This window comes from Enhydra lutris, unplaced genomic scaffold, assembly GCF_002288905.1.
Source record: "Enhydra lutris kenyoni isolate GAN:26980312 unplaced genomic scaffold, ASM228890v2 scaffoldscaffold14, whole genome shotgun sequence".
Classification (NCBI taxonomy): domain Eukaryota; kingdom Metazoa; phylum Chordata; class Mammalia; order Carnivora; family Mustelidae; genus Enhydra; species Enhydra lutris.
The window spans coordinates 3,875,967-3,898,735 of NW_019154098.1; the positions used below are offsets into that span (position 1 = coordinate 3,875,967).

Genomic DNA, 22,769 nt, shown 5'->3' on the forward strand with positions numbered 1-22,769 from the left:
AACCCGTGCAGCCCCTGTGGTCCCTGTCCCTTTGTCCTCAGGTCCCCCCCCTCCCAGGTGGAGGGCCCAGCGGTGGGTGAGCCCAGCCTTGTCTGTGCTGACCCTCATTCACCCAAGTTGCCGCAGAACATCACAAGTCCTGGCTGGGACCCAGGACGGTGGGACCAGCCTAGAAGCTTGCTAAGGAGACAAAGCAGCTGCAGGTGGCCAAGGATGGTGTCAGACCTGCTGCCATCCCCGCCCCTGGCGCCCCTCAGTCCGTGTTCCCGGCCTACCGTGGCTGCCCGCGGTGATGTCCGCACAGCACAGCCCTCAGCCAAGCCCCGATCACCCGCAGAAACGACATCTCATCCCAGCCACGCCCCGGCCTGCCTCAACCCTGACATGGCCCGGGGAGGGACGTGCTGTGCTCCTTCTGATGCTGGGAGCTACGGCTCAGAGAGGGCAGCCACCTGCTTGGGGAGGCACAGCAGGGAAGCCCTGGAGGGGCCTCCCCTCCCCTGTTGCCCCTGTGTCCAGGCAGGTCCACGGGTCTCCTGGGGGCTTTGGGGTTGGTCTGCTCCGGGCTGACATCTGTCCCTCCTCCTACAGGTGCAGCCTGCAGGCCAGTCGGCCTGCCTGGGAGCCCTCCTCTTCCTCTACACGGGCGACTTCTTCCTCCACATCCGTTTCCACCAGGACAGCGCAAGCAAGGAGCTGCCGCCCTCCTGGTTCTGCCTGCCCAGTGTGCACGTGCGCGCCCTGGAAGCACCAGCCTGAGCCCCAGGGCAGCCACAGGGGCCCGGCCTGGCCCCCACCTTCCCGCCATCCCGCCCCAGCCCTCGAACCCACGCTTCTTCCCCTTTCTCCTGTGAGCACCCCAGACACGGCAGCCTCACCCCTCCCCGGACTGGCCAGCAGGGCCCTCTGCTGCCACTTGGTACTAACCGGACCCCCCAGGGCAGCACCCACCCAGCCCAGGCCTCCCCAGCCCCGCCCCCCACCCGGTCCCTGGACCTGTCCCTGTGACCTGGGGATCGCGGCCCAGCCAGGAGAAAGGAAAGGCAAGCATGAAGGAGGGCCACGGCCTGGTGGGGCCTGGGAGCCTCCCCTGAGCCCCCTCAGACCTTGAACTCCCCCACGCACCGTCTCCCCGCCCCCCCGGGGCTGGCTCTTCTCCCGAGGGCCGAGGCAGCCCCGCAGGAGGGATGGTGCTGGTCGATGCCAGGCAGATCCACCCATTTCCCCGGCAGGCAGACCTCCGGGCCCGCACCAGCAGCTCCAGGCCCGGGGCTGTTTCCGGGCCAGGCAGGGTTGCCGTGGGCTGCATGTGTCCGTGTGTCTGTGACAAGTTCTCCAATAAAGGGCCCGCCTTGCTTCTCTGCGGTCCGCCCGTGTCCCTCCGTGCATCTGTTTGCCAGCATGGCCCGGGGCCAGCCCACCCGGCCCATCAGCCCCGGCTCAGGCGGGGCTTCCCATGCAGCAGGACGACACAGAAACCCCCCGGGACACACACGGCTGGCGGCCTGCAGGGTCGGGCCTGTGTCTGTCCATCCCTTTGACCCCACAGCCCCCACCCCGTGCCTGCGCTTTTCAGGCCTGGCTCCCCGGCTCCGGTCGGAGCCCTGACTCGAGCCCCACTGTGGGCCTCAGCCCCTCATGACGGCTCTGGCCATCTTGGGCTCCTGGTTTCTCTCATGAGGTCCACGAAACATCTGCTGCTCTTTTCCATCCCCACCAAACATGGGGAGATCTTCCATCCCGCTCAAGCCCTCGGGGAGACCTTTGGGCGTGACCGCGGGCATAGGTTGGGCTGGGTGGCCCTGACCTGATGGGACAGTCCCTGTTGCAGCCACAGCCCTCAACCCATGAGGCTGGGTTCCCCCCCCCCGGGCCTCCCCTCCTCCCTGCTCCCTTGGGGGCCACCCGCCCGCTGGTCCCTGCAGCAGCCACTGCCCTTCCCGTGGGCAGGCTGGTGCCGCCTCTGTCCCCACAGCATCAGTGTGTCTGGCACACGTCACTCCTGGGTCAGGACTTGGGGACTCCCCGTTTCCACAAGGCTGCCCGGGCAGCAGGGATGGCAGTGACTTGCTCTCAGGGTCTGTCATCAGGCTGTCGTGGGGCCTGGGTGATCTCCATGAGACCTGTGGGCTCCGGGCAGGGGAGAACTTTCTCGACTCCACCTCGCAAGTGGCCGCAGGTGTCCACGGAGGGCAGCGCCTCCCAGTGCCGGGCGTGGCTGGGACACTCGGCCCCTCCCCTGCGTTCCCCAACTGCTCTGGGCCCAGGGGCACTGCCCCCCTCCAAGCGGGGAGGGAAACAGGGTCTCCAAGTGCCTGGAGCACATAGTAGGGGACAGTGGAGCAGGATCAGAATCCCGCAGGGGTCCACCCTGCTGCTCCAGCCTGTGTCCCCCAGGGGACGTTGGGAGGGGCTGCCTGCTGCCTCCTGCGGTTTTGCAGGGGCTCCGGCTGGGAGGGTGAGCAGGGCGGGAGTCTAGCCTCGCCTGGCAGGGCTGGGCCGCCCCAGGGAGGGGCACCATATTCGGGTGGCACCGAGCTTCTGTGGGGGCTGTGGTGGCCCGGCGCCCCCGGCTCCCTCAGACTGGGCTCACAGGCTGTGCTCCTCCCAGTGGCCCGCCCTGAGCAGCCTCCCCTGGCCCCGGGCCAGGAGGAAGGAGGACGGCATGGAGCGTCTTGGCAGAGGGCAGCCTGGGAGGGTCTTGGCTCAGTGCCCCCCTAGCGAACCCGGAGATGCAATTCTGAGCCCAAGCAGCATGTCTGGGAGGAGGGGGGCCCCACAGGGGAGTGGGGGGCCAGAGGCAAGGGAACGAGCATGCAAGGGAGCATTATAGTGAGAGAACAGCTGCCTCGGCCCCCCGGTCCGGAGGTGGGAGCACGAGTTCACTCCTGCCTGCCAGCCGGGGCCCTAGCTTCCTGGGAGGGAGCAGATGCCGGCCTCGGTGGTCCCGGGGGCCATGGGCGGTCTAAGGGGTTCTTGCCGGGGCGGATGGGGTGTGGAGGCTTGCCCAGAGCCATTTCTGAGACAGGCTGAGTGTCCTGTAGTAAAAATAGACATTCGATCTGCGCCCCCACTTCCTGACACTGAGCCCCTGCGTCGCTGTGATTTCCTGGGCGATAGCAGTGTCGTGTTCTAATGAGAGGTGGTCGCCAGGAAGACCCAGAATGACCAGATGCTTGGAACTCTCAGCTCTACCCCCATCATCAGGGGGTGGTTGGGGAGAAAGGGGCCGGAGGTTGAGTCAGTGACTAGTTAGTCGTACCGCTGCGATGGACGTCTCTGCAAAATTCCCGAACCGCGGGGTTCAGAGAGTGTCCTGGTAGCTGAACACACCCACGGCCTAGAGGGTGGTCATCCCAGGTGCGGGGGACAGACCCTTCCAGAACTCCCCTGTGCACCTCTTCCCTGGGCCATTCACCTGCATCCTTTGTAACAACCTTGTAATCAGCTGGTAGGCGCACGTAGCATTTTCCTGAGTTCGGCGAGCCCCATCCTCACAAACCATCAAACCTGAGAACGGGAACCCCAGTTACAGCTGGTGGGCTAGAGGTACAGGTGTCCGGGACTTTCGAAGCGTGTCTTCTGCAGGGGCGGTTTTGTGGGACTGAACCCTTCACCTAACTCCAGGTAGTTCTCGTCAGAACTGAGCTGACCTGTAGGACACCAGCCAGGATCCAGGTAGGGAGCCGGCCGGGGGGGGGGACCCCACACATGGCATCCGAAGGCATTGTGAGCAAAGGACAGGTTCCCTCACTAAGCCAGGAAGGGAACAGACCTCTGACCCCAGGACCCGCTGTCCGGGCCGCCGCCCGTGGCCTCCCCTGGTGCGGTCAGGGTGGGCATGCCGGGGGTGGTGTGTGGTGCCCTGGTGCCCTTTGTCAGCCGCCCGAAGCTCGCAGCTCCATAGGGAAAGCGAGCCCAGGGGGTCCACCGTGGCCGGGGCTGGGACTCAGAGCAGGAGTGTCTGCAGCAGGGATGGCAGAGCCCTTTGCTCAGGCACAGGAGACCACTGCCAGGGCCGCGTGACCATCTGTCCGAGGCTCCTCCAGGACAGGGCCAGGTCTGCCCCATCCCCCTTCCTGGACGCCCATCCACGGAGACCGGGTGGGCAAGCCCGCTGCGGGAGGCCGTGTCCGGGGACAAGTTCTGGCCCGGCCACTTCCTCGGCTCATCACCTGGGGCGTCTGGGTGTCGGGAGCTGAGGTCCCACACAGCCCTGCGCGGGGCAGGTGCTCACTCAATGGCCAGTTGGCCCGTCGGCCACGGTCTGTGCCTTGTCCCCGGGCAGCAGGAGGTCCCATCTGTGGTGTCCGTTCTGTGCTGAGTCACCCTGACAGGTAGGGACCACGTGAGGCTGTTCATCCTTAGCTCATGACCAGAGACGCTTCCAGAAGGACACAAAACAATGCCCTGGCTGCCACTGCTGATACTGGGGGCCGCTTGCCCTGGGCCAGGCAAACAGGAGGTAAAGTAGGGCCTGGTCCTTCTCTGGCCCAGTCTGAGGAAGGAGCCCAGGAGCCTGCTGGGCTTGACTGGGTTATACTGGATGCCGTGTTGCCAGCCGGGAGAGTGGCACCTGCCCCAGCCGGCCTGCTGTGAGTGCTGTGGGGCCTGTAGGTGGGCCTGTGGGCCGGTGCATGGGCCCATCAGTGGGAGCCAGGCCGCGGAGCCCATGGTTGCGGTGGAGGCCTCTGGGGAAATTAAGTTCTGGTTGGCTGGGTCTGTGGGGCAGGAGGATCAAGAAGGACTTCCTAGAGGAGGTGGCCTGGGGATGTGGGGGCAGGAGGAAGGGATCTCTAGCGGTGTGGGAGGGCTGAGCACTGGAACACAGAGGGACCAGACCACTCCTCTCAGCTACTGGGGACTCACGGGGCCCCTGCTCTGCTGGGCCAGGACCCAGGAAAAGGTGATGGATGACCTGGGGTGGGGGGCATGGAGGAAGGGGTTGGGCTCTGCTTGGGGTCAGACGGGGGACATGACCCTGACCTTGCCTCGGTTCACCAGGGGAGAAGATGGAGGAAGAGTGAGCAGAAGGAACAGCGTGTCCCAGGAGGCCTGGCCCAGAGCAGCGGGCAGATGTGTGTGCACACTTAGTGTGACAGAAAGTGCATGACCTCAGGGCCTGAGGGGGACAGGACTGCCCAGGACGCACGTGGGGGCCCCGGGGCAGGTGAGGTGCTCTTGGAGAGGAGCCCCGGAGCCCAGCAGAGAGGCCAGGCCAGGAGACAAGAGTCTGGAACCAGATGGCCCAGGAGGGAGAGCAGGGGGGCTGTGGCTGGGGGTGTTTAGGGCTGGGGCCTGGTGGGCCCGGGGGACGGGGGTATCGGCCACTGCCCGCTTCTCCTCGTGGCCTTGCAGCCCACCCCACAGCCCGCCCCGCAGTGCACAACCTGTGCTCAGCCGCCCCGGCATTTTCTTCTCAGTCTCCGTGCCTGTTCTGCCTTGGGGCTTCAACCGTCCTCTCCTCCCGGATGGGCGCTCTGCCCACGGGCCTCCTGTGGCCCCTTGCCCCTCGCTCTCAGCCCCACATCGTCTCCCATGAGGGGCCTTTCCCGGCAACCTCCTCTCCGCGGAGGAAGTGGCCCGGTCTGGAGTGAACTCTGCTCACTCATGTGCCGTGTGCTCTGTCCTCTGCAGGAATGTGAGCCCCTGGGGAGTGGCTGGCAGGTGGGGGGCCCTGGGTGGGAATCGGCTGTGAGCCAGCCCCAGCCTGGGGGCCATGCGGTGCGGAGTGGGCCAAGCATGAAGCCCGGAGCTCAAACAAAGCTCCAGCGTTCCTTGCTGTGTGACCACGGGCTGGCCACTCCACTTCTCGGAGCCTGGCTCTCTCTCCTGTAACGTGGCGGTGACAATGCCTCCTTCAGTGGGAGGTTGAAGGTTGTATCTAAAGATGCTGGAACAGTGGGGGCATGGCTGGGTGCCCAGCAGACATTTGTTGAATGGAAGAATGAGCACAGCCACTCACCAGCCCTCTCAGCCCTGCCCCCTGTGACATGTGTCGCCTTGGCCATGCCCCTGTCACCTCCCTTGGCCCCAGTGTCCTGCTCTGCAAAGTGGGATCTACCCCATTTCAGCCTCTTAATCCATCACCCACAGGCACAGGAGACGTGGGGCTCTTCCAAGGATCTCCCGGCCTCCTAGATGCTCTGTGTCATGCAGAGGGGGCCCTCTGCAGCCGGCAGGACCCCACATGGCCCCCGCATGAAGAATGTCGAGCAAAGTCAGATGGGATGCTCTTTGGTCTGTATTTATCTAACTCTCTCCCCCAACACACACACACACACACACACACACACACACACAGAGTCAGTAAAGAGGCCACAGGAGGGGGAAGGGGAAGAAGTTTGGGCACGATGCTGGGCCTGGGTCATCGGGGCCCTCAAGACAAGAAGACCCTAGGCCATGCATCCGCTCTCTGTAGTATCCTCAGTGGAGTGGGCTGCGGGCTCCCAAGGACCCACGCGCCTGAATGGAGCGGGGCCCACTGGAAGTCGGGAGAGAGGAACTAGGACAAGGTGCTCGCTCGGGCCCACGGCAGGCGAGGCGTGCCTCCCTGCAGCAGCCCTTGTCGAACGGAAATTCGCAACAACCTAAACGACCATTAGTGGGATTGCATGGGTCACGTGCACCTGCTGGGACGAGGCCAGTCGCGCCAGGAGGTCCCTGCGCAGGCAGCGTGGCCCTGGTGGCTGTGGCCGACGCCTGCGGCCACCCCCCCCCCCACCGCCCCGCCAAGCAGACAGTCCACCCCCCACCCACGAACTATGACTTCTGTGCATCAAAAACGCTCTAGAAAAACATGTTTCAGAGGTGGAAGGGATACGTGCCTCTGTTAGATTCGTGGCCTCCTTTGGGGTCAGAAGAGACTTTCGGAATGGGGTGCAGGTTGGGGCACTTTAGTCCCCTTGCACACGCTTCACAAGGATATGTGGGGGAGACAGAGGTGTGACAGAGCCAGAGATGATGGTGTTAAAGGGACAAGATGAAAGAGAGTGGGACGGGGAGAGACGGTGGAGATATGACGATGGAGATGAGAGAGACGAGACTGAAGCCTAGGAAAGCTCATGTCCAGTGGGACAGTGCTTGAGTCCCACTGGAGGGCATATTGGCGATTGTCATTCTTCTTTGACTTTCTCTGCGTTTTCAGTGTCCATAAACAAACAAAAACCTCACAGCAGTTGCCGGAGAAGATGCTGCAGAGAGAAACCTTGAAGGGAGGGAGATAATGTTGTTTTTTTGGAGGAGGGGATGTCAGAAAAAAACCAGGCACCCTGAAAAGTGGCCCAGCCAGAGCCTGTGCTCCCATGCCCCCTGCCCCTCCCACTGTCAGAATGCCCCCCACGGTAAGAAGTCAGAGCTTTGTCCTGGGGTCAGTGGGAGCCAAGGAGCCCTGGGAGGCAGGGGTGCGGCTTGCTGGCCTTCACGTGGCCGAGTCATTCCAGTCGTGGAGCTATGTTACCCATCAACTCCCACCCAGACTGGCCCTCCCATGAATCGGCAGTTCCAAGTCTCACTCCCTAAATGCCTTCCTCAAACCTCAAGTCATTGCTAAGTTTGAAAGTTGTCCTACATATCTAGCACCCCTGCTACCCCATACCCGGCACCTTACACGAGTAAACACATCCTTTCTGAAGGAATTCATGTTTGTCCCACAAATTCCCAAGGGTTCCTACAAGGAAAAAGAATAAGTCAGCATTAAAGTTATCATGTACAAAAGGAATCATTGCATCAGATATGAGAGCCAGAAGAAATAAAACTTAGACTCGATGAAAGAAATCAACGATTGGTTTTATCACCCAGAGACTATAAAATAAGTATGTTTAATATGTTATGAAAAGTAAAAAAAAAAGATTAAAATGAATAAAGATCGAGAGCACCGTAAAATAATCAAATGGAGCTCCTATAACTGAAAAATAGAATTAAAATGAAATGCTTGATGAATAGGTTGAAGAGCAGATTAAACCCAGCTCAGAGGAGAACAGGTGAATGAAAGACAGAGCTGAACACATTATAAAACATGCAGCCACGGGGGCGCCTGGGTGGCTCAGTGGGTTAAGCCTCTGCCTTTGGCTCAGGTCATGATCCCAGGATCTTGGGATCGGGCCCCGCATCGGGCTCTCTGCTCAGCAGGGAGCCTGCGTCCTCCTCTCTCTCTCTGCCTGCCTCTCTGCCTACTTGTGATCTCTCTCTGTCAAATACATAAGTAAAATCTTAAAACAAACAAACAAACATGCAGCCACAAGGACCAGAAAGCATGAAAGAGACCGAAGAAAACACGGAGACCTAAGAAAACAGAGAGAGAAGCTCTCACATATATATCTAATCAGAGTTTCCGGAGAAGGCAGTAAAGAGAGTAGAGAAAAGGCAGTATTCAAAGAGATAATGACTGAGAACTTCTCAAAATGAGAAAGACAAACATTCCACATATTTAAGAATCTCAACAAAATCCAAGTAGCATAACATTTAAAATATACAATAGGCACATCATAATACAATTTCAAAGACCAGATGAAAGGGATAATTTAACAGGAGCCAAAAAGACAAGACAAATTACCTTAAAAAAAAAAAAAAAAGAATTTGCCTGATAGCTGACTTCTCATCAGCAAAATCAAAGTTCAGAAGTCAGTGGAATAATATCTGAGAATGTGCTAAGTAGCACAAATACGTTTCAATGGGTGAAATAATATTTTCTTATTAAAAAAAATAGGGCTTTCCAGCACCAAAACCTCATTAAAGGGAGTTCTGAAGAATGAACTCCAAGCAGAAATTGACACCAGAACGAAGTCAGAAACGCCATAAAGAAACAATAGATGAAGTGGCACAAACATGAGTGTATCTAAGTAAGCACCTACTGTGTGAATAATAATCACGGGTGTGGAGTTCAATCATAATAGAATTAACATATACCGCCAAATAATACATAAATGTTGGTAAGGGGATGATCACAATCAAAGTGTTCTAAGGTGTTTGAATTTCAATTTCAAGGGTTTAGATGAGGGTAAATATACTGCTTAACCTAGATCGAAGCTTTGGTGTTTTAAACACGGAAATTTCAATTCTGGGGTAACCATTGGGAAAACGAGAAATACCATGAGCAATTTCTAAGCAGGACACTCTAAAAGGAATTCAGAAAGCACAACTATTCAGTCCAAAAGGAGGCAAAAAGGGAAAGAAAAGGGGCCCCAGAAATAAATGAAAGTGCACAACAAAACCACAACAATAATGGTATCCTCATATTATAGTTGGGAAAAATGAGACACACAGCAGTTAAGTAACAGAAGTGATTGTAAAGTAAGTTACAGAAATAAAGTACAACTATACCCCAGATAAAAGACTACACAAAAAGGAAAAGAAAATATGTACTAGAAAAATACCAATAAAAGAAAATTTAAAGCCAAAAATAAATTACTTACAGAGATAAAGACAATGACATCATGATGATAAAAGTGATAACTCACCAGGAAGCTATAATAACTCTAAATGCAACCAATAATATAGCCTCAGATACACAAAGCAAACTGTGATAGAACTACAAGAAGTAATACATCTGTCTATAACTGAATGGTCAAGAAAACAAAAAGTGTTAAATGTAGAAAATTTGAAAAATTCGGTCAATAGATTTTATTTAATAGATTTATGTAGAACACATCACTCAACAGATACAGAGAAACATTTTTTATCAAGCATGTGTGTCAAAATTTGCTTTATGGCCCAGTATATAGTTGAAGGACTGTTATCACATTAAGACATTCCCTGAACCCAATATACTTAGAAATCAATTACCAAAAGATGATCATAAAAGTCCATGTATTTGGAAATTAGGATACTTACAGTTATCTCAGAGCTGAAAGAAGGAATTACACGGAAAAGTAAGAAATATTAAGTTGAACAATAATGAAAGTATATACCAAAAGTTCTGTGATACAGATAAACTAGGGATGTATAAACTTAAGTGCTTGTATTCAAAAGAGGGAAGTGTAAAACTTAATGAACTAAGCACCATTCCTAGGAGCTGAAAATGATGGTAGAAGAGATCAAAGAAGATAAAACACTATAAAAAAGATAAGATCATAAATTAATAAAAGAAACACATAATAACAAAAAGCCAAATGTTGTTTCTTTTCTTTTATTTATTTGACAGACAGAGATCACAAGTAGGCAGAGAGACAGGTAGAGAGAGAGGAAGGGAAGCAGGCTCCCCGCTGAGCAGAGAGCCCGATGTGGGATTCAATCCCAGGACCCTGGGATAATGACCTGAGCCAAAGGCAGAGACCTTAACCCACTGAGCCACCCAGGTGCCTCCCAAATGTTGTTTCTTGGAAAGGCTAATAAAATTGAGAAATCCCTGGCTAGATTAATTAAAAAAAAAAAAAAGGCACAAATAACCACCTTACAAATAAGAGGGGACATCAGTTACTGCAGACAATAATAGGATATTACAAAAGGAAATTATGAAAAACTTCATACCAATGAACTTGAAAACATAAATGAAATATATATTTTGTAGAGAAATGTAATAAGAATTGAAATTTATGATAATAATAATTAGGCTGAATAATCCTAAAGCCATTAAGAAAGCAAATTTGTAGCTAAAAAATCTGTCTCAAAAATGAAAATCCAGGCCCAGATGGTTTTTACCAATAAATTCTAGTTCAAGGAATAAAACATTCCAAAGATACACAAAATATTTCTGAATGTGGGGAAAGAGGAAAAACACTCATATATTTTTTATGAGGCTTGTATAACCTTGATACCCAAATCTGACAAAGACAGCATGAGGAAAGAAAATTTCAGCCTAAATCACACATCAACGCAGATGCAAAAATTCAAATCTAAATGTTGGCAAGCAGATTAGTCATAATATGAAGAAGATAAGCATATCATGACCAAGTTGCATCTACTCAGAGAATGCAAGGTTGGTTTTGCTTTGGTAAAGATATTATGAATTCACCACATTAAATGAAAGAAGGAAAATCAGACGATCATTTGTATAGATGTGGGAAAAATCTTTAATAAACGTCAACATTCTTTCATGACTTTCGAAAAAAAAAACCCCAAGCCCTTCCAAAACCTCTTAGCAATTTAGGTCTAGAAGAGAGTTTCCCTAACCTGATAAAAGGATATCTAAAAAAGCTACACATACAGCAAGCCTTACTCCTAATGTTGAAGTATTGTAAGCACTCTGTGGTCAGAAACAAAACAAGGATGCTCATTATTGCCACTTCTGTTCAACACTGTATAAGTGGTCCATGTCAGCACAGAAATGTGAAGAAAAGAACGAATTAAAGGGCATAAAGGCTAGAAAGGAAACAAAACTGCCACCATCGGTACATTGTATCATCGATCACACAAAAAGTCCTAAAGGATATTCAGATTTATTAGAATTAATAAGTGCTTAGCAAAGATGTCAGATACGAAGTCAGTATAGAAAAATCCACAGCATTTTTGTACCATAGCAACAAACAGCTAGAAAATGAAGTGATAAAATTTACCATTGGTAGAACTACAATATATAAAGAATCTGTGGCAGGCAGGATAGTGGCATTCCATAGATGTCCATGTCCTAGTTCCCAGAATTATGTGAATATATTGGGTTATATGACAAAGAGGAGTCACGGGTACAGATCAAATTAAAGTCTCTAATCACACAACTTGAAAACAGGGAGATTATCCTGAAATATCCAGGTGGGCCCAATGTATTCAGAAGGATCCTTAAAAGGGGAAGAGGGACACGAAAGACACCCAGAGAGCTGGCGTCTTGAGAAGAAATCAGCCTGATGTTCCCGGCGTTGAAGATGGAGGAAGGAGCCATGAGCCAAAAGATACCTCCGTCTTAGAAGCAAGGAAACAGATCCTGCCCTAGAGCCTTCACAAAGAACACAGTCCTCCAACAGCTTGCCTTTTGCCCATTGAGACTCAGTTGTGAATTCTGACCTCCAGACTATAAGATAATAAATTTGTATTGTTTAAAGCACTACGTTTGTAGTAACTTGCTACAGGAGCAACAGGAAAATAATAAAAAAATAAAAGATAAAAAGAAAAGAGATAAAAATAAAAAGAGTAAATCTTTTCTTTTATTTGCAAGACCATTAGGGAGAAAAAAAAGTTTACTAGAAAATCTAAATAAATGTGGAACCCTCTGGCTCATAAAGATATAAATTCTCACTAAATTGATTTATAGAACCAACATAAACCCAATAAAAATCTTCACAACATTTTTTGGTGAAACTTAGAAAGTTGATTTTGAAATTTATTTAGAAATGCAGAGGTCCAGTAATAGCCCACATACTTTTGAAGAATAAGGCAAAATGTATTATGATACAAAATAAATAGAGACTGCAGAAAAGAAAAATGGATGAACGGAAAGCCCAGAAACAGACCTATGCACATATGGACACATGATGTGTGAAATGTTGCTACCACATACCAGTAGAAAGAGACAGACTTTTCCTTTAATTGTGCTGGGAGAACTGAGTAGCCACAGTGAGAGACATTAGACCCTACTACAAACCATATACAAGAATCTGTTGTAGGTTAAGACCTAAATGTGAAAGGCAAGGGATAAAACATTTAGAAGACATTATAGATATCTTTATGATGTTAGGGTAGAGATGGATATCCTAAATAAGACACGAACACAAGCCATAAAAGTGATAGATGTTACTATATTAACATTAAGAACTTTTGTTCATAAAGTGGAAAGACAAGTCACAAACTGGGAGAACTATGAGGAGGGTCTGACACTGTAATGAGATTATTCAACCGGGACATAATATAAGTCACTTATGCTCACAACCCATTGAGAAGAGCAAGTTATATGGTCCCACCTGATGGCAACTGGGGCACGTCTTCCCTAGGGAGGAGGGCAGAATGGGATAGAGTGGGCACCAGAAGTCTCTACCACCCCCAGTAAAGCTGGACTGGTCATACCAGGTGACCCAATGATGCCACTAGCAGGTACCCATATTAATGAATGTTCAGTGGCTTGTTCAACATGAGCCATGTGCCAGAATGTTTATAGCGGATTTGTTCGTAATAAGAAAGAGGGACATAGGTCCATATGCCACATTAAGAATGGAATGTGTCAGGATGTTGTGGCCTATTTGGACGGCAGGATATGTGCAATGGTGAGTACGCAGCAGCGTAGACACACTTTGGAAACATGTTGATGGAAGGAAGAAAGCAACCGAAGAACACGTGCATTCTTATTCTAATTACACGACGTCCCCGAAGCAAGTAAAACCCTGTATTTATTGAGGAAACATACATAAATTATTTAAAAAAAAATGACAAACAAGTGAATAATTGACACAAAATTTAGCATAGATTCTTTCTGGATAAAGAAGAAGGATGAGGTTTGAGAGGGGCAAACGGGGATTTGGGAATCAGGTATGTTCCATTTCTTCACCTGGGCAGTGGACACTTAATTATATGCCTCTCTCCAAAAATTGAGATGTTCAATTCAGGCCTGCGTGACGAGAATTGTCAAAGACATGGCTTTTGGTTAAAAAAAAGGAAGATCCTTTGGCACTGATTCAGCAAACCAATAAAGAATTCTTCCCTTCTTCCACCTTTAGAATTTCGTTTCCCATTTCAAACCTGCTGATTAATCACGGTATGTTCCTGGCAACCGCCCAGGCCAGCTCCCTGAAAACGGGTGAAGCCGGAGCCCCAGGACAGGAGTGCCTTCAGCACTGTGGACAGCAACCAACAGCGGGCCCTGCGCAGAGGTGCCGAAGGGCGAAGGTCTTCAAAGTCAAGACTCAGCCCACCACCAAGCTGGTGGCCACGCCTTAAATACAACCCAGGCCTCCTGGTGCCTAATCCAGTGTTTGCTCCGCTGCCCCCGGCTTTGGAGAAAAGGACTGGGGAAAAGGACTCCTCCAATAACCAGAAGGTCACTGGGGGGACAACCACATGTGACTTCCATGTATGCCACTGAAACCTTGGGCTTAGCAGTCAGTCCAGCAGGAGTTCAGCCCAGATGCCCTCTGAGTGCTCTGCAAGTCACTGCAGCCGTCCAGGCTTCCATGTCCGTCAATCCCCTCCCCACAGCACTGCTAGGAGCATTCAACTATTTTAGACGTATCACACACTCAGTCATACAGTCTCTTGTGCACCGGTGCTCAATTAAACACAAGAAAATTCCCTTAGACTTTCCGCCTCGGTGGATTTCAAATCAGAAAGGAACTGATTTTATGGTGAAACAACACTACTCTTTAGAGTCTGTTTTGGAAATAAGCCCCATAAATTTCCATATAAAATCTTGGCATCTGCTAACAATGTCTTTCTTCTTTTAGTTTTGTCCAGTCCTATTTATTTTACTCTGTCACACTAAGAGGTGCTCGGAGAAGAGGGCAACCAGATGCCTACAACGTGTCACTCGTGCTAAGGGTCCTCAACCACACATCTTATTTCCAAAAGAAACCTGAAAGGTAACATACTCTACTTCCTACTAATCGTTAGATTCTATCTGCTAGTGTTTTATTTAGAAATTTTTACCTGTACTCTTAAAAGGCCATTGGCCTCTAGTTCCCCTTATTGTATTATTTGATTTGAAGTTATTCTAGATGCATGGAATGGATAAGGGATTTTCCCTTCTATCTTTTTATATGGCCTGAAATAGTTTAAACTCATTGAAATTATTAGTTCTTCAGAAATTAGATAATACTCAGCTGTGAGCCCATCTGCTTGTGGTGCGTTTTTACTGATAGACCGCCAATCACCTTCTAATCTCTTATATGGTAATTGGTCTATTAGAATTTCCCATTTTTTTCTTGGACTGATTTTAGTAATTTACTTTTACCAGGAAATCACCCATTTCCCGAAGGTTTTCAATTTGTTATCACAGAGTTGCATAAAATATTCTCTCATAATTAATTTTATCTCCCCTGTATCTGTAGTCATACTGGTATGTCTGCCTGCTCATTCCTAATCTGGCCTAACTTCACTTTCTCTCTTTATTCTCCATAATTGGACTCACGAGTGCTTTCAGAAAAATTTCATTAGCTATTTCAAAGAACAAGCTTTTGCATTTACATATTCTTTCCACTATTTAAAAATGTTTCCTATTTCATCAATTTCGGTTCTTTTCCTTATGAATTGCCTCTTTGTTGTTTATTTTGTTGTTTCTTTTCCTGATTTCTAAACATGTTGCTGTATTCAGACTTTCGGTTCTGGTGAAGACACCTCGGGCTGTGTGCGTCTAAGCGTGGTTTCTGCCACTCGTCTGCTTTAGTGTGAAGTGTCTTTGTCTTTGCTTTCCAGATAGTGTGTGATTTTTCCTTCAATTTTCTCTTTGATCCAAGAGTTCTATAGGAACGTTTTAAATCTGCAAATAAAGTGTTTTCCAGTCCCTTTTTATCACTTACTTCTACTTGTATTGGATATAACCAGAGCATGAGGTGAAAAACTGTTCTTGTGTTCTTGAATTGGGTAAAATTTTCTTGGTGGCCTATTATATACTGTTTTTTTTTTTTTTTAAAAATACATACTGATTTTTATTAGTGGCCTTTGGCAATGTATGAAAATGCATTCACTATTTGAGGACATATGTCCATATATATGATCTATATCACATTAACATTATACATAATTTTAACACAGCATATATTAATTGTAGAATATATAATAGTTATATAATTATGCAATATTATACATATATAATTCTATATTGTATATATTTGCATTTATCTGGTGTCATTAGTTCGTCATTTTAAATTCCACGTGTACAGGAAAACAGAGAGACAAATATATACTATATACCCATCACTATTCAATAACTGTGCATTCTTCCATATTTGTTTTATTTGCCATATTTGCACTGGGGTGTTTAAAGTATGGGTTTAATGGCATTTCACCCCTAGATAGCTGAATTTGCCTCCTTAATAAAGACCGAGGCTTCTCCACATAATCATGGCACCATTACTGCACATGAGAAAATTATAGTGATGTTCTCTGACCTTCTAAAATTCCATCTACACTCATATTTCCCTAATTGTTCCTCAAATGACTTTTTAAAATCTAATTTGTTCAGACTAGGATCCAATCAGGGGCCGTGCAATACGTTAGACTTCTCCTTAATTTCCAACACTTCTGTCCATTTCTAATAGAGATGTGCCAGTGTCTCTCACTCCATGAGCCTGTTCCTAATGGGCTTTGCTATGTATACTCAGCTTTATACCTTTTTTTCTGATATAGGCCCATGGCTATATATATCACATTATTGTATAATATTCTACTGTATCACATGTAACTATTTTTTAACTTTTTTGAGATTAACATCTGCCTGTCCTACTTTATTTTAATTTGCTTTATCCTTGCAAATATCTCCCCAACAATTCACTTAAACCATTTAACGTATGCTTTCGTTTCAGGTGTATGTCTAATAAACAATGCGTAACTGACTTTGTTCCTTCCTTCTGTTCCTTTGTTGAGCCCGGTGTGACAGTGCCTTTCTTTTACTGCGAGCCTTCAGTCCTTTCCAGTCAAGACAATAACTCTTGTACTTAATGTAGTTTTACGGTAGTCTGTTGTTGGCTATTTCTTCTGCAACACCGTTTCTCATTTTTGATGGTTTGATCAAGCTCCTGTTCCTCCCGTTTTTCCCCTTATTAATTTGCAAGTCCCTACCTATGCCCTCCTGCTCTGTTCTGCACTGAACTTTTGTGCCCCCTCGAAACTCCTGCATAGAAGCCCAACTACTTACTGTGGCTGCATTTGGAGAGGGGGCCCCTGAGAGCATAACTAAGTTTAACTGAAGTCTTAAGGGTGGGGCCCAGATCAGACAGGATTAGTTTCCTGCTAAGAAGAGACACAGAGCTCTCTCTCTCCCTCTCCTCCCCTCAGCGCCTGCGCAAAGAAGAGGTCCATGAGCACATAGCAAGATGGCGGCCATCTGCAAGCCAAGGGACAAAACCCAAGTATGTGTGAGCTCTACCTCGCCGGCCCCTTGATCATGAACTTCCAGCCTCCAGAACTGTCTGTTGTTCACACCCCCCAGTCTGTGGTATCTTGTCATGGTGGCCTGAGCAGACACTGAGACCCCTTCCCTTGCCCCCGTGGCCACCTTCTTTTCCCTGTTTGTACAACCAGACACAGATTTCTCTACCAGTAGCTAAATATAAGATGACATCTATTTCACACAATAAGATGTTCTATTTTCCCCCTAATTACTTGTCCTCGGTCCAATAAGATGACATTTCTAGAATTCTTTTATTTTCTTCCTCTCCTGTCCCCGTCAAAGATGAGATATTCGGAAAGTTTATTCTTTCCCCCGCCCATAACTTGCAGAGGTTGCTGAGCTGGGACTTTTATAAATAGACTGCCGTTAGGGTTTTTGCTCCCAGTAGGGACCTTCTATTCCAGGAACCTTATTAAGCACTTGGACGACACAGTCCAAGACAAGTCTACCCTTATTCATGTTGATCTAACGTACCCACATATCAAGGTCCACTGCTCACCACCATGTCTTTCCCTTTTCCTGTTTCTTCATTTTATGGGCTCTGCGCTTTCTCACTTTCTTTTGGGTTCCAGTCTTCTTTGAGTCTTTTCCTTGCATAAGGGATGAACACGAACTCAGGAAGCGCTCTCAGATGCCTTCCTTTTGCGTGTGTGAGTGAACAACCGGTCTGGGGGCAGGATTCTTGGGCAAAGATCTTTTCTGGGCGTGAGGTTGGCCTGAACCCCCAGGCTTGGCCATGTGGCATGCCTCGATCAACAAAACATGTTCAGAAATGATGTGGGGGCATTTCTGGGCAGAAGCTTTTGGGACCATGGCAAGGTCTGTCGGAATCCCATCCCCGTTGGGGATCTTGAAGGCCCCTGGCAGGGGAGAAGGTCTGTTGGCCGGGGTCTCAGAGGGACCTCAGTGAGCAGAGTTACCTGTTGACTTACCTGAGCCAGAAATAAGCCACTGATTTTTTTTAATTAAAAAAAAAATTTCTTGGTACGGCTATGTTTTAGTCAACTCAGGCTGGTGCAAAATTCCCCAGACTGGGGCACTTAAGCCACAGATATTTACTCTCACAGCTGGGGAGGCTGGAAGTCCGTGATCAGGATGCCCGCAGATTCAGCTCCTGGAGGGCTCTGTCCCCAGCAGTCGTGTTCTCACATGTCAGGGAGAGAGTGACTCTGGTCCCTTCGTCTCTTCACAAGGTGTCTAACACCCCATTGTGGGGCCTCGCCCTCCTGGGCTCGTCTAAATCTGATTACTTCCCAAAGGTCCCACATCCCACTACCATCACACCTGGCAGGGGCTGCTTAGGGCTTCAACATGGAATTGGGGGGAGACAGAAACATCCAGTCCATTCCATGCTGTGTAATCCATCCCATCCAGATCGATCCAGAGACGGCTAGGACAGGGGCACGTTCTCTCCTGGGGTATAACCCTTTCCTTCTTGTCTGGCTCTGAGCCCCCTTAGATGCCCTCATTTTCCTTTGTCAGCTATTTGGGGGCTCAGATATGACTGCTGAATGCCCCTGTGCTTGTCTGAAGTCCCCCCAAGAAGCAGATGCCGAGATGCACTTGAACACCCAGGAAAGAATGTCGCTGGACAGCACTCCTACGAGCAGAAATGGGGAGAGATCCGAGAGAGTCAGCACCAGGCGAGCTGACCCCGAGGGAAAGAGGAAAGAGGGAGGGAAGGAGGGACAGGAGGCCGAAGATCCAGCATCCTTCCCAGAAGAGGCAACAGACCGGAGGTGAAGAGAGGCCTGACCCCCAGGCCCTGGCCCTGACCCTTTCCTGCATGCTCCCCATGACAGCTGAGAGACGCACACGCTGGACACGCTGCAGGTCATGGTGGCCGAGCGTGGGCCGCACGAGAGCGGAAGACAGTGGATGCGTTCGGGGCTGAGCTGGCCACAGTGTTGCTGATGATGACCCTGGGATGCCAACAGGAACACAGTGCCTTGGTCTGTGACATGGGAAGGCCCTGACCTCACCTTGGCAACCTCCAGGGCCCGGACCAGGAACTGGCCCAGCAGATGCTCAGTGGAACTTTGTGTCCAGAAAGAATGAACAAATATAGCTCTGTTCTCTTCCTGATAATCTCAAATTCTAAGATCGAGGCTGGGAGAGACGAGACTCTGGGGTGGAAACCAAGGAGGGGTCCACTAGACCCACCCGGTCATCACCCCTCCCCCCTTCTAGCTGACCTCCCCCGTGCTCTCTTTCTGCATGGCCTTCTCTTCCTCCCTCTCCTTCTCTTCGCTGCCCAGGTGTCCTGCTGCTGCCTGCCCCCTGCACAGTTCCGAAGCCCCCAGGACAGTAGTGTGGGAGTCATAGTGCCCTTGTGCTTGAAGAAGAAGCAATAGCTTACGAGAGAGGGACGTTCAAGAGGAGAGACAGAGACACAACCAGCCCCACGTCCTCCAGTGCTCACCTGGGCCAGGCACCCTGCAAAGAAGACCTCAGCTTGGCCGCATCCCCGTCTCACGGACGGGGCAACAGACTCACGAGAAGGGACAGATCCGAGGCAGACAGCCAATAGATGGTGAAGCCCGGATTCCAATCCAGGGTCATCAGACTCCAAAGCTCGCCTGTTTTGCACTAGCTCTGCGTAAGTCCAGAGACCGCGCCCATCCCCCTTGCACGGACCGGCCAGGAGCCTTTGCTCTGCCCATCCGTCAAGGGAAGGTCCCAGGGCTCAGAGCGCACGCAACGCTGGTCATACCGCTGCCTCTGCCCCCCACCCACTCCCTTCAACTGGCACCAGCCTCGGGGGGCAGCTGTCCGTGTTTCCCAGAGATGGTCCTCAGTGCCCAGATGCTGCTGACTTCCCTGCAGGGGAAATCCTTAGGATTTGGGGATTTGGTCTTCTTTGGTTTTATTCTATTTTCTATTTCTACTTTTTAGATTTTATGCAACAAGTATTATTTGTGATCAAGAATAAGTAAATAAATAAAGGGGCGCCCGGGTGGCTCCGTCAGTTCAGGGTCTGCCCAGGTCCTGATCCCAGGGTCCTGGAATCGAGTCCCCCATTGTGATCCCTGCTCAGAGGGGACCCTGCTTCTACCTCTGCCCCCTCCCCCTGCTTGTGCTCTCTCTCTCTGCCAATGACAAATAAGTAAATAAAATCTTCAAAAAAAAAAAAAAAGAATAAATAGGGGCTCCTGGGTGACTCAGTCGTTAAGCATCCGTCTTTGGCTTGGATCATGGTCCCAGGGTCCTGGGATCGGGCCCTGCATCGGGCTCCCTGCTCTGCAGGGAACCTGCTTCTCCCTCTCCCACTCCTTCTGCTGTGTTCCTTCTCTCTCGTGTCTCTCTCTGTCAAATAAATAAATAAAATCTTTAAAAATAATAATAAATAAATAATAAAAGGGACAGAATGATTTTGAAAAAATAGTCAGTGATTCAACCTGCACCGTTGAGGAGATGACTGGCATCAGCACAGGGGCAGGGGCAGGGATGTTGAGAACTGGGACGCTTCCCGGTGCTGCAGGAATCATCTTGTGTCTGCCCTAAGGCGCCGGAGGCGCGACAGCATCAGACCCTGCAGTGACTGCCCTCCCTCCCTCCACTTACCCCCAGACACTCCCAGTGCCTGTGAGCAAGAGAGGCTCGGCAGTGGCCTCTGACAGGCGGGGGACGCAGCCTGGGCTCCCTGCAGCCCCAGTCTGCCGCCTTCAGAGTCATCAGAGCTGGACTCATGATTGTGTTAATTGGCCATCCATTTCCTGAGGTCCTTTCTCCCTCCAGGTCAGAGAGCTCCCCAGGCCCGGCGACCCTGTGCTGACGATGCCCCCCACCCATCCAGTGGGGAGTTAACATGGCTCCGTTCTGTCCACATGGTGCATGTGAGGTTTCTGAGTCGCTTCCACAGCCTGCGAGAATCCTCATGGTCTGGCCCTGTCTCCCATCCTGCTGGGGGCCTCGGAGCCATCATCTCTGATCTCATCTGGGCCACCTTCCCCTGAGCCCACATTCTAGTTGTGTTCATTTTCTTGCTCTTCCCCAAACAAGCCAAACCCCTTCCACTGACCCCAGGGCCTTTGCATCAGCTGTTTCCTCTGCCAGGATGCCCTCCCCTGAATAGGAACACGTCATTCCATGTCTCAGTTCAAATGGTGTCTGCTCAGGGAGGACATCCCTGACCACCACACCCAAGTATCTCTATGCCCACCCCACATGGTGCTGTCACATGTTTTCTCATTGTCCTCCAGCTTCACCCTGCTGCTTCCCCAGGTTTGTGATTCACTCTCCCTGCAGGACATGCTCCAGGACAGCAGGGGCCTTGCTGTTGGCTCCCCCACCTCCTAGAGGGCTCTGGAGACAAGAGCTGGATCGCTGAGCTGTGTAGACTGCCCTAGGCTCAGGGGACCCAGGAAGTAGATGGTGTCCGAGCTCTGTCGACGATGGGTCATGGACGTGTCATCTGTCAAAGGAGGAAGGAGGTCTAATTGCCAGTGATCCTTTTAGCCCTGGGTGATGGGGGGACAGACTTAAGTCATAGACTGGGGCCTACTATGTGCTCATCAAGATACAACGAAGCCTTCTCCATGTTCAGCTGTGGGAGCTGGGGAGTAGCTTGTTCCGTGGCCTGGGGAATTAGAAGGCCAAGTTCCCCTGCTGGGAAGCCCTCTGGGGTCCCCCAGTCTAGGCTGACCTTGACTCTCGCGGACCCCATGATACCGCTGGGGCTCTGACTCCAGACCCTGCTGTCTCCCGTCCACCTGGCAGAGCCCTGCACCCTCCGGTACAGAGAGCCCAGGCTGGCAGGTGGCGTTGGGGGTAGAGAGCAGGTCAGAGGCAGAGAAAGTTTCTCAGAGGTGCCCAGGAGCTTGTACCCGGAGCCCCTGGCACTAGTTCAACCCAGTGAAAATTTAGTCAGCCCTCTCTGTGCGGGGGACGCAGAGGGGTTCCTGTCCTTAGGAAGCTCCAGGCCTAGAGCAGGGGACAGAGCAGAGAGCTGAGCCCGGGTCATGCCCAGACCTAGCCTGGGGCCAGGAAGCCTTCCTGGAGCGGGGTCGGCTGAACCGGAAGGGCCCCGCCCACTTCCTCCTCCCCGAAAGTAGGCCTGGAATGATCCAAACGGTGCACCTGCCAGGGCCCAAAATAGCGGCCGTGTGCACGGGGACCCGCATCGCTCTGTGAAGCCGCAGCCACCGCGGCTGTGTTTGCAAAAATACCTTCTGCCACACAAAGGTGAAAACAGCAGAGGCGAGCGCCAGGCTTCTGAGAAGGGAAAACACGGAGACGCTTTCCACGGGGATCGGTAAACTGTCCGCGCAGGCACCGCACACCCCGGGTGAGGGGCTCGAGTCCGCTCCCGCCGGGAGGGCCTGGCGGCGTGGCAGGGTCCCGGGGCTGGAACACGGGTCCCGGGCGGGCGGGTGGCAGGGTCCCGGAACACGGGTCCCGAACAGCAGTGCCGCATGGACGGGGGCCCACTGGGTGGGCGCCGGCCTCCGCCAGGAGCCACCGCTCCCCGGGGCCCTTCATCCGTTGGGCCGGCCCTTCTCTTGCTCACCTCCGTCCCCCAGGAGGACGCCTCACTCGCCTCAGGTCACCTCCCGAGAAGGTAACACCTGCAGGTTTGGACCGTGGTGGCCCGACTCCCACGTACGCATCCCACAGCCTGAGTACGACCCAGGCCCCCGACCCCCACCCCCAGAGGCGCCCCCGGGACAGAGGGCGGGCAGCCTGGTCCCACTGGGTGTGGACCGAGTCCCCCACCTGCCTCTGGCTCTGCCCCTCCTCCAGGTGCTCCCCCCGGCGCAAGCGCAGGCAACGTCCCATCATGGTGCTCAGGTTCCCGTCTGGATCC

General features: G+C 51.2%; 1 protein-coding gene across 2 annotated transcripts in view; it reads left to right on the forward strand.

Moving 5' to 3' along the window:
* The window catches only part of LOC111146550 (trafficking protein particle complex 9), a 636,638-nt gene extending 635,262 nt beyond the window's left edge, over positions 1 to 1,376 (forward strand). For both annotated transcript variants that reach the window (XM_022502135.1, XM_022502136.1), the window contains one exon: positions 592 to 1,376. In XM_022502135.1, the coding sequence (XP_022357843.1) occupies positions 592 to 759 (168 nt within the window). In that variant the 3' untranslated portion in view covers positions 760 to 1,376. The remainder of the gene's footprint in view (positions 1 to 591) is intronic.
* Positions 1,377 to 22,769: the final 21,393 nt, after the last annotated feature.